Consider the following 12,033-nt stretch of genomic DNA (forward strand, 5'->3'; position numbering starts at 1 on the left):
TCCTCTCTATCAAGGTAAGGTTAAAATCATTGATTTGACCTTTAGGTTCGCAGGATCATCGTCACATTGAGACTTGTATGTGCCTTTGATTTCTAGTAAAACTGAAGCACACAAGGTCCTGGAAAAGCCCATTATATTGAATGATGGAACATTTGTCATTTATTTAAAACCCAAAGCCCAGTTTATTTTCTTGTGATTCACGTAGTTTTCTGAAGACTTCATTGTACCACATATCCCAAATGGAATATAACGTTTTCTAGTAATCCATGAGAAAAGTGAAATTTGACTGGTTTTGTAGAAGAAATAAACAGTTATACATCATTTTGAAAAAAAGTATTTTAACATTTAACTCTATTACATATATTTAAAGAGGACAAAAGTATCTCTGAGTGAATGTTTCTTAAGGATAATTTCTATGTGACTGCTGAGATTTACAGAGTTCTCACATTTTCTTCCCCCATAAGGATTCTAAATCAGACTGGTTTAGAGGAAAAGCCAGCATACCCCATTTTTCTAATATTATCACTTCTCCAGATGGTCCTGAACACATCTATTCAATTCCTTTTTCCTAGAAAGTAAAGAGGTGTCTTATTTGATATGCATGTATATTCACTACAAAGGCTACCTTTTTGTTTTTACTTATTTTTCTTTCTCATTTAACTTATCAAATCTCTTTCATCTCCTACTAGGCAAGATGACAAATAGAAACTAAGCACAGTGATTGCCTGAAACTTCATCTTGGCAACCTTAGCAATGAGAGAGTTAATGGTGGATCTTTGAAAACAAGTGACCATGGGAAATTAAGGTTGGCAGGGATTTAACTCTTCATGAATCATGCTAGAATATTTTTAAGGGTAATGCAGTGGATGTTTTAACTGTGTTTGACATCTAATTAAGGAGGAACAAGAAGTAGCTAAAAAGAAGAAAACTTCTATTATACTTTAGAAACAAAGTACTGACAATTGGCTACCAGGTGCTTTCTTTGGCAAAACAAGTATACATATAGAGACAAAAAGGTAATGACAGACCAATAAAATGACAGAAAATAATTGCCTGGGTCATTCTTTTTATGCCTCTTGCTGTTGTTTATTTCACAGGATATTTTACCAAATTGCCAAGCTCTAGTTAATCAATAGAATTATTATGTAGCTATAGGTCAATTTTTGATTTAAATGAAAGCAAAATAATTTTAATGGATGCCACTGCTATGAAAGATATGTAAAGACAATGTCAAATACACACATATTGTCAATATATAAGCTTGTTTCATTATAAAGTTTAAAGCAGGTGTGCCCAACAAAGAGATATTCCAATTAAATGCTATATTTTTAATGTATAGAAAGGACAAGTGCCTCCTCTATAATAGAGAGTTTATTACCATGGAATGAAATTCTTGCAAAATAAAGAAACATAATTCTTTATTTTTATTTTATTTTATAATTTATTTAGCACTTAGACAAATATACTCAAATGTATTAAAATCTAGATTTAAAAAATTTATATCATGATTTTAAATTTGTTAAGCTAAAATTATAGCAAATCACCACTCACATCTTTCAGAACTGAAGTTGTAAGTAAAACTTACTCATAAGGAACAAAACTTGGATACAGAGGACCATCAACCTAAGAATTGTTTGATGACACCTTCCCAAGGAGTGAAAATAAAAAGCAAAACTGATGAAAACACAGATGTCATAATATCATATACTATGGAAATAAGTTAAAGACAGTTACTAAATAGAAACATAATAGAGATTTAATTAAATATTTAATTGATGCTATATGATTTTTTAAAACTTGAAAAATAAGTACAATTGCAATTTTACTTGTTTATGCTTAAAATCTATTCCCAATTTGATAAGTAAGAAAATATTATACTAAAAAATAAATATACTTTCCAATTCAATGTATTTTATCTGATGAGTATTAAATCCAAATAAACACATTTTATAGATGTTTAATTTTCTAATCCAAAGTGTGAAAATTACATCTTTCTTTCTTATTTGAGATCCTCATTCACACCAGAGCACTCAGAAAGAGATGTTCTCCATCATGTGAAAATTAAAGAATATGTTTTCTGGCATAATAACAGTGTACAGTAGACATATATCTCTACAAATAGATTCAATAATTTTCTTTTTCCTTATAAGCTAAAATATAAGCACAGAGCTTCTCACTGCCCCACCCCCAATTCTAGAAATCTGAGAATCATAAGAAATCAACACCTTAGGGAGTTAAACTACTTGAGTTAGAACAGTTTAATCTTCAACTCCATTTAAATAATACCTGAGTCATATAAGTATTTTCTGCCACTACAATTATATATATCATTTTGGAATCTATTTTAGTATTACTTTATACATGTATCTATAAAATGTATCTAAACACATGTAGAACAAATATTGTCTTAAAAATTCTTATTAAAAAACAAGCACACACATTAAACTGTAACCAAATCTAGTACCATTTGATAAAGCTGCTTTTACTCTTCTCTTTCATGTATACTTTTTAAAAAAGAAGTTCACTCAACTATCTATGTAACTAGAGAGCAATGTCTATTCAATTCTCACTGAAGTACATATGGAATTAAATAACATTATATTTCAAAGACTTTAGCTTTACACCAATTAGTCAAATACACAGTCTTTTGTACAGTCATAACACACTGGAAAACTAGTCTGTTCTATCCAGTTTATATTCTCTTGGCAAACCATGATCTACTGCTTATGTTAAGCATCTGATTGTCAGATTTGAACAAACTGAATATTCATGATGACTATTAACCATTTAGTGCCTCAAACTAAGAAAATGCAATTCATCTTAACAATTATTATAGGTGAGGCATGCACATCTACAAAGAGACAATTTTGCATTAGTATTTTTTCAAAAATATTTTCAAAGAAGTAAAGTCAGAAAAATCAACAAAACATAGATAGGATCATAAGATATAAGGATCGGCATGTACCAGGCATGCAGCTCTTCTCTGCAAATGTGATTAAATGTTCTTTGTTTGCATTTAAATTGTCATATATCAAACAGAAGACATTCTTTTTTTTTAAAGGGGGGTTTAAATCATCTCAGCAAAATACAAATAATCACACAGGTTTTCCAGGTTAAACTAAAGGTTTGATGGCTTGGGTTGGGAAGGAGTTCAAGGAATGAAAGGGGGGGGGTGGATTACAAAGCTAGCCAAATAAAAGAAAAATAAAGATTTACCTTTGTAGGATAATTTCAGCCTTGGCACATTGTTCTTTCCATTTTGATAGTTTGCTCTTGCTGTAAGTAACACTCCCCAGAAAAGACAGACAATCCTAGCCAACCAGCCCATGCTGCAGACGCCGTAGGTCCCTGTGCTGCTTTAGTCTTCCTTCCTGTATTGTGCCGCCAGAGAAGTTCAAACAATCTGGAAACTGGAGGTAACAGGTGATTTAGGTCAGTTTCATTCATAAATGCAGACAATCAAGACCTCATGGCAACACTAACACCTCTTCTTCTGTAACAGTCCCTGAAGCACAGAAACTTCAAACCCTCCAAAAAGAAAAAAAAAAAAAAATCCGAGCCAGGCACCGGATAATGAGGTACAACTGTTGTGTGGAAAGAAAAAAAAGAAAAAATTAACAAGGGCTGCTGCAGTGGTGCTTAAGAAGCAGTTCCTTTTATCTAAGCTCCTCTGATAGCCGGTGGCAGACTCTAATCCCGCTCCCTGCTTCATTCGGCTCCGGGGAAGCAGAATGAAAGGGAAACAGAGAATGAGAGAGAGAGAGGGAGGGAGGGAGGGAGGGAGAGAGGAGAGAGAGAGGAGAGAGAGGAACCGCGAGCAGCGCGGACTTTTCCTGTACACATGTAGGGAGAGATGACACAAGATCCCGCAGACAGGTTTTCCCAACACTCACTAGACCGGCTGACAATGGGAGAACAGGCGAGCTCAACCCACTCCCCTTCCCTCCTGTCACACAACACATGCAAAAACCATCTCGTAGAGATTAGAGCCGGGAGCAGAACCCTCCAGCGTGCCTGTGAAAGGCATGTAGCTATAAATTTACTTCCCAAGGCAAGCGTTGTTTTATAGCCATTTTTGGTGCAATTTTGATTTAAAAAATCTGAATTCCGCTACCTACAAAATTTACAATTCACGCTCATTATGCAATCTTGCTGAACTTGTGTATTATATGTGTGTAAGTGTGTGTGTGTGTGTGTGTGTGTGTGTATCTCTCCTCATCAATATAACTTTAACCTCTGAAGGTTTTAAAGCCTTGTTAGAGATCATTCCCTCCTTCCAACAAACCCTCTAGGCTCAGCCACCCCTTCCCCCCGCCCTACTGCAATTTCAGCGGAGAAATTCCTAGTAAAGCCCATTTCAACAATCAGTTCAAGACAAATATAGGTCCTCTGAGAATTATAAATTACAACAGGGGATTCTCAAAAGGATACTCAGAATTTAAAAACATCTATGGTTTTCCAGCTTCTGGAATGCTCTGGCTAACATTTTTAATGCATCACATCTCATTAATTAAAGCCACTTCCCTAGTTTTGGTTTGAAGGGCAGAAGAAGATGACAAAGTTCACAAAAGTCCCTGCTGAGTGTCAAGGACCAACATGAAAAGAACATCTCTGTGTCTTCCTGAGCTGGTGAAGGGTTACTAAATTTTCTGTGGGACGCATATGCACGAATTCAGGCAGTCACACAGACACCATTCGTTCTCTCAGAAAGAGTCATGTTGTCTGTCCGCTCTAAAATGTTCTCTCCTATTCTTCTTTCAGTTTTCCCCCAAGCTGATATTCTTATAAGAGTTTTTTGAGAGAGTTGTATAAAAGTTGACAGGACAGAACTTTCTTTCCTCCTCAACTCTTTCTGCCCTCCCCCTCCTAACACTGCTCCCCACCCCCACAGGCATACAGCACTTAAAACACAGAAGAAAGAGCTCAACTTCAATAATATGGAAACTTCTGGGCTGAAAGGAGAGGGTAAGTCTCACAATTAAAAACATAAACACAGAAAGTGGTTTGGTGTTCTTACAAAAAATGATCTAAGCACTGTCACTACAGCCTTCATTACTTAATGTCTACAGACCAATAGAGAAAGAGCAGTCCCTCTCTCTCTCTCCCTCTCTCTCTCTCTGTTTGTGTGAGTGTAGGTGGAGGAGGATGAAGAGGATTTACAGAGAGAGAGAATGGGGGAAGGGGAGGAGGGAGTCTATCTACTTCACTAAATTGATTCGTCAAACAGATCTTATTGTATTTGTCAGTTACTTCAAGCCTATTGATCAGCCAGTATTGTTAAGAAAATAAAATCCAAAAATAATGTTGATTTTACTGACTCCCACACTTGTTATCCTGAGCACTTTTCATGCTCTAGGCAATGGATTAAGGCTACAAATGACAAGAGGCTTGTCTGTCTTCCATGGATTACTCTCTATAGACATTCATTCTGCAGAGGAATTCGTGTCACTTTGGGATTATTTAAAGCATTGGACTAATGAATTATTGAAATATCACATAAACTAAGTTTAAATATTTTAGATAGTTTCACCATTTTCATTAATATGTATTTTAAATGTCTTAAAATTGATTTTTTTCACCCTAGTTCTTGTTACCAAGAGTAGGAGAATAAGTTTATTTTTGTCAAAACTAAACAGGATAAGCAAATTTAGAAGTGTATCCATTTCACCTGCGTAAATGGCTAATCCTGAAACATTTTGCTGTGTTACAGGAAAAATAAAAGGCCGTAAGTAAATTCAGATAAGAAAAAGGGTCAAAATTGACTCCATGGGGAAGAAAGACATTCAATCTGGATTTTGAACCACAAAATCAGGACAGAGTTATTTCATTTTGTAAAACAAATAATTTAAATTAATATTGATGCATGGAATTTGGTAGCACAGACACGCCCACATATGTACTATTTTTTTAAAAAAAACTTTGCTATATTTATTTATATTTGATATTTTTCTTACCCTCCAAATTATTTATGATCTTTGTATTTTTCAGATGTTTGAAAGTTTAATAGATTTACATTGACATTAGCTTTTCTGCAAATTTTTTATTTAAAAAAAGTAAAAATACAAAATTCTTAAGACAATCTAACTGTCCTAGACTGATTAAATTATAGAATAGTAGAAAAATCTAGCCACACACAAATATTTTAACTGTGATTTAAAGAAAAATAAAGAAAAAAAAAGAAAGTACATGCCTGAAAAATAGTTTAGAAAGTATTGAAATCTTATATTTCTACTGCTTTCTCATTTGACTTTGGTCAGGGTTTAATAAAGTTGTTTTCAACTTTTTTAAATATCCCCAAACACTTGAAAGGTAACCAAGGTTAAACCTGTTTCTCAACTAAAGTAGAAGCAAGGTAGGTGTGGATATGGGTGGGTGTTTATCAGAATCTTTCAGAATCTGACTACATGCGCAAAATGTGAATTTTGATCCACTTCTGCAAAGATTACTCCTTAATCTGAGAAATCTGTGGTCCAAGGCCTGAAATGAGAAAGCCTGCTGCATCTGCCACCATAACCACTGATTTTACTGCATCATTTACTACCTTTTAAATGTCAGAAATATTATATTGACCTTTTAACATTAAATTTTATTTAAGGTGTAAGTGAAATATCCTTACTTGTTTCATCCTCAAAGCAGTCTATTTTCAATTATTCTCTAACTCACAAGCAACATCATGTACTATAATTAACTCTATTTGTAACTGAGTTCCTAATATGTTCTTACATTTCAAGTTTTCAAATGTGATTAACTCCTGCCACAGAGTCAAATTTGAGCAGGTGTCTAATATGGTGATCATGGCGTTGTATACATTTCTGTCAAATAAATCAGTAGTTTTTAACCTCACCCCATTCCATATTGAGATGGATTACTAAGATTTTTGAGAGTGGTAACTTTCTGGGTGACATGCTTGATTTTCTAGAGAAACAACACTTCCCACTTGACAACAGGTTAGTTAACTCTTGTTTTTCAATAATGATCTGTACAGCCATACATGATACATATTAAATTATTTCTCCATGCAAATGTATTTTTGATCTTTTCATGTATTGGATGAAACCAATGCAGACATTTTTTAAATGTTCACTTTTTGTACTTTGTTATTATAAAACAAATTGGAATGACAATAAACATTGTAATTTAAGAGTAGATATTGTTTTCTAATTCATGAGATAGTATTCTAAGTAGTCTCCTAGGTTATAAATACCCTGAATCTTTCTGTGAGTAGTAGGTGAAAACGTGTGTTGTATTTGTGCATAAAAGAATATAAAAAGAAAATACGTTTTAGATGTTTTTCAAAGATTTAGTGGATAAAATATACTTGAAGTTGTGGAGTATCTGATTAAACAAGCTTCTCTCTCCCTGCAATTTCTCTCCACCACCACTTTATTGTGATCAGACAGATGAATTCCCCAAAAATGTGTGCCACCCTCAGAAACAGATAACTTCTTTGCAGGAAATTACTGCGTTGGGAATTTCAAAATGAGTTGGTTAACCAGTTCTTCTAAGAAACAACCCCAAGAAGGAAACCAATAATAAAAACAAATTTCAGTACTTTTCCCAAGGTGTTTTTCAATTGAGTCATGTAAAAAACATATATAATTTTTCACCCAACATCTGTTATTTTTTTTCTTTAAGGGGTGCTTCATTAGTATTTGAAAGAGGCATATGATCAACACAATTACAGCAAATGTCATAGTGGAACATTTGCCCTTGCTCTGACTTCTCATGTTGGAAATTCATTTTTAATGAGGATTTTCGAGTACAGGAAATTTGAACCTTCTTTTTTTCTAAAAAAGAATTGTGTGGGTGAAAAAATTCTTTAGAAGATCAGAAGACATCCTATTAATTGGGAAAACTAAATAGTTGATGTATTATTCATTCTAGCCAAAAATGATAGTGATTTAAGAACTACTGCATTTGTCGTTGGGAACTGGGGGTGGGAGGTTAAAAGCAATGTTGAAGAAATTAAGTTAAACTTTTCATAATCTGACCCTTATGAATGCTTTTAGTATAAGCAACATGTGAAAGTACCAGTTGAGAGAAGGAATTGATAAAATGCAAGGAGAAGTCAATCTCTAGGGAAGCATTAACTCCTCCCTCTCCCTTCAACTCCCCCCACGTCCTATGAATAGTGATTTCAGTAAAGCAAGCTCCTCCCCCTCTGGACTGAATTTGTAACAGTTTGGGGGAAAAAAAGAGTTTTGTGTTTTCCTGTTTTCTTTTGTGATATTAATGTTCATGATATTTTAAGGTAAATAGAGACTTGGAAAATAAAAATACTCCTTGTTTTTCAAATGAATAAAAGTGGTAAGTATTAAATCAAGGCAGAAGGAGACCAGAAGCTGGCCAAATAGTCACATTAATTGCAGCTGTAGATTTTAAGAGAAACCTACACAATTAAGGCTATCAGAAATGACAGGGAAAGTCTTTTAGTGGTGAACTTCTGTTTCCATGAGCGTTTGAGTAGTGGAGCCAGTAGGTGAATTTTTTTAGGTTAGTAAGTTTGAGTGGGGGATGGAAGAGAGTGACAAGAGAAGGAAGGGATGCATACAATTTTAAGTTGTGGTTAGTATCTAAGTTGGCAAAAGTGGCTAGAATTCAGTTATAGGAACGTGATTATCATTTTGTCTCCTTAAAGCCATCATCTTTTTCAACATTTCAGAGTATTTTAAAGATGACATTTTCTCTTTGCCATTTCTATCTGTGTAAGGAGCTTGTCATCGCTAGGCTCCGTTATTAGATTAGCTGATGAATGAATGTAGTGTTCGTGAATATTGATACATTAAAAAACAATAAAACACCGAAAATACCTGGTTTTCTTTAAGTAAGTGTCTCCACCTCAACTCAAATGCAACAAGAAAGTTTTCAAGTGAGACAAAAATCCCATTGTTAATACTGATCAGAACAGGCTAGGCAGTGAGGAGGAAAAAATGAGGCATCTGTGGAATACAAATGAAATGAGCAGGTTGGCTGTTGAGTGTTTCAGGACGTGAAGTTATTAGTTATTTGCTTTCAGTAAAAGCATACCACACACCTTTTCATCGGGTAAATAAATAAGCAGGTCTGTGCTAAATAAATAAAGTGAAGAGACTGGGCGATATTGTTTAAAGGATTACTTTACATCTGACTCAGGCATTGCGGATGCATAGTTTCCCTTTGTTATCCACTGAAAGAGAATGTTGCACCTCAGATGTAAGTTCATTACCATCTCTATATTCTAGAAAGAGGCCTTTTTTGTTTTAAATGTGTTTAAAGAGTTTGAAACTGATAAGGATAGGGAACAGAAATGCTGAAACCTAGAATTAAAGCTCCTTAAAAGGGTTTATTATAATGGCAAAACCAACTGTTTGGTGGACTGTGATTCAAAAACTACAGTGCATTCTGCTTTTCAAGGGCACAAATCTCTTTAAATTGCAAGAATTAGAAAGAAAAAGACTTCAGTTATTCTCTCCTATTCCACATTGTGTCAAGTGCAAAACATCATTAGATCTAGTCTATACCCATTCCCAGTTTTTCATTATTTTTTTCTCTAACATCTTACCTTTGACGATCAGATCACTAAATGCCAGCCTTTATTCTTTTTAAGATAAGAATTTAAGGCTATATATTTCTCCTAAAGTGTTGTAAATGCTATGTCCTATAAGCTACAATATATAGTATTTCCATTCATTTCTAGGCATTTTCTCATTTCCTGTACTATATATTTTTTAATAAATTCATTATCTAAAGTATAATTTAAATTTTCCAAACATATTTCTAAGGTATTTTTTATTATCCTTTCATTTTGTTTGAGACAACACTGTAGCCCATATGATACTGAATGTGGTCAACATTTGTAAACCTCCGTGTGTGTAAGAGGGATATATGTATTCTCTAAACGTTGTTTTTTGATGTGGGGTAGAATTATATAACAGGTTTTATTTCACAGTCTTAGCTGCAAAAGCAGCTGTCACCTTATGGAAGAGATTAGAAAATGCCTTGTTTATTAGTTAGCAATATTTTTATTATTATTAACAATGATTTGTGAAAAAAATCAATGTTCCATTTTTCCTTACACCATATCCATAGTATTAATCTTCTTGAAAATCAATCAACATAAATTCATTTTCTTTTCTCTGTTGTATCAATGAGAAGATAAATAGCATCCAATATCTACAACTTTGAATCTTTTCAAATTACAGACCCAAGTTGAAAAGGTTTGATTTGAAGACTTAAATGACAATGTGATTATTTCCTTGGTTGTTTTTTATAAAGTTGATACATGGCTTTGGTGACTTAAAGTACTTGAAAGACCCCCAAATATCTAATTGAATTTTATAATCCTCTTTTTGAGACAAAAATATTGTCTGCCCTATCCAATTGTGCTCTCACACAGTTTTTAGCTTTATTATCTCAACTAAAGCTTCGTCAATAACTATCATAATATGCTGATTATGCTTGAGGAAAGAAAACTAGGTTTTTTTTGACTTATGATTTTAACAATGAGTTTATTTCTCATTGTGTAACTTTGTAGAAATGGCATTTGATATTTTTGATAAACTTGTACAACACTATAACTTGTATGTAGTTAACAATATACTGTACCTTTGAAAAATGCTAAGAGAATGGATGCTATGTATTCTCACTACAAAATTGATGTCTATTTGAGGTAATCTGTATCTTAATTAGTTAGATTTATTTATTCCACAATGTATAGATACTCCAAAACAGTATGTTGTACATGGTAAATATATCTAATGTTATTATCAATTTAAAAAATAAATAAAAATAATGATAATTAGATACGTTGGTGGTCTCATTTGTCTTATTAAATAATCATTGCACATTTAATGATGCTGTGAAACCTATTTCAGTTCTGTTAAGCCAAAATGACAGAGAAACAAGAAAACTAAAATTGAATGACTCAAGCTAAATGTGGTCATCTGTTTCTTGGGCTGTCAATGTGAGTTTGTAGGTACTTGCTGTAGTGTGCAATCCAGCACACCTGATTTGGTTTCAGAGACACAATTTTAAAGTATACTCTTTCTCTACTCTCAAAACCAATAACATTTGAAAACATTATACTTATCACATTTCTTGTATTGTTTCTTTTTTATTTACCCATTCATTCAACAAAGTTTTGAGATTTTCCTAGGTGTAGTCATTGTGACTTGTAAAACAAATTACAAGTTTTTTGAGAATAATGATCTATATTCCCAGTAACAAGTGTCCTAATGCCAATTAATCATTTTTCCCCCCTACCACAAGTCATTTAAACCATCTATAAATCTTTCTGTATCTATTTTGGCACAATGTGCTTGTTTTTTTTATTTTTAACCTGTCTACTGCTATATTCTTTTCATTAATTCCTGTAGTTTTTTTCATTCCTTCTAGTAATATATTCTCTATTATTGTAGAAGACTCTTGCTGATGACAGACTGTCTACATATTTTGTTGAATTACTCATGATTACTGGCTATTGTATTCCCCTAAAGCTAACCTGCTTATATTTTGCATTAGGGACTCAGGATATGAGATCGTTTTATATTTTTTAAAAAGCCACCATAGTTTCTAAGTATTCTGGGAGTTCCCTCTTCCCATGTTTCTATGGTCCTGGGTACATTTATCCATTAGAGCTCTTCTTACTTTATATCATAACAAATTTCCTTAGTAGGCTCTAATCTCAAAGAGAATGGAAACTGTTTTTTCTCATTATTTTATTTCCAGTGCTCAGCATAGCATCTGGCACAGAGTAAAGCTTAACCTATTAATTAATGGATAAATTAATTAATTAGGGAGTCAGGGGAAATATATGTTAAAAAATTGTGCCCTAGAAATCTCCCAATTTTAATAGTTTGGTAGAAGTTATTTCTTTGCAAATAAAATTCCACTAGTTGTTTATGCCCTTACAATAAGCATGTAATGGAATGTAGACCATAGCATTAGAAAGAGTTCTAATTTGTTCCTTTAAAATGCTGCTGATATAACCATATTATAGTCCATAAAACAAAATGTTTGTTCGCTCCTTCAAAACATAGATAGTTTCATCATTTT

General features: G+C 33.3%; 1 protein-coding gene across 1 annotated transcript in view; it reads right to left on the reverse strand.

Annotated features, from left to right (window-relative positions):
* SEMA3A (sema domain, immunoglobulin domain (Ig), short basic domain, secreted, (semaphorin) 3A) overlaps positions 1–3,328 on the reverse strand; it is a 257,094-nt gene extending 253,766 nt beyond the window's left edge. Inside the window, exon 1 of the mRNA XM_012650120.1 lies at positions 3,217–3,328. Coding sequence (XP_012505574.1) covers positions 3,217–3,328 — 112 coding nt within the window. The remainder of the gene's footprint in view (positions 1–3,216) is intronic.
* Between the last annotated feature and the right edge of the window lie 8,705 nt (positions 3,329–12,033).

The sequence above is a fragment of the Propithecus coquereli genome, unplaced genomic scaffold (genome assembly GCF_000956105.1).
Source record: "Propithecus coquereli isolate 6110/MARCELLA unplaced genomic scaffold, Pcoq_1.0 Scaffold312, whole genome shotgun sequence".
NCBI classification, from domain to species: Eukaryota; Metazoa; Chordata; class Mammalia; order Primates; family Indriidae; genus Propithecus; species Propithecus coquereli.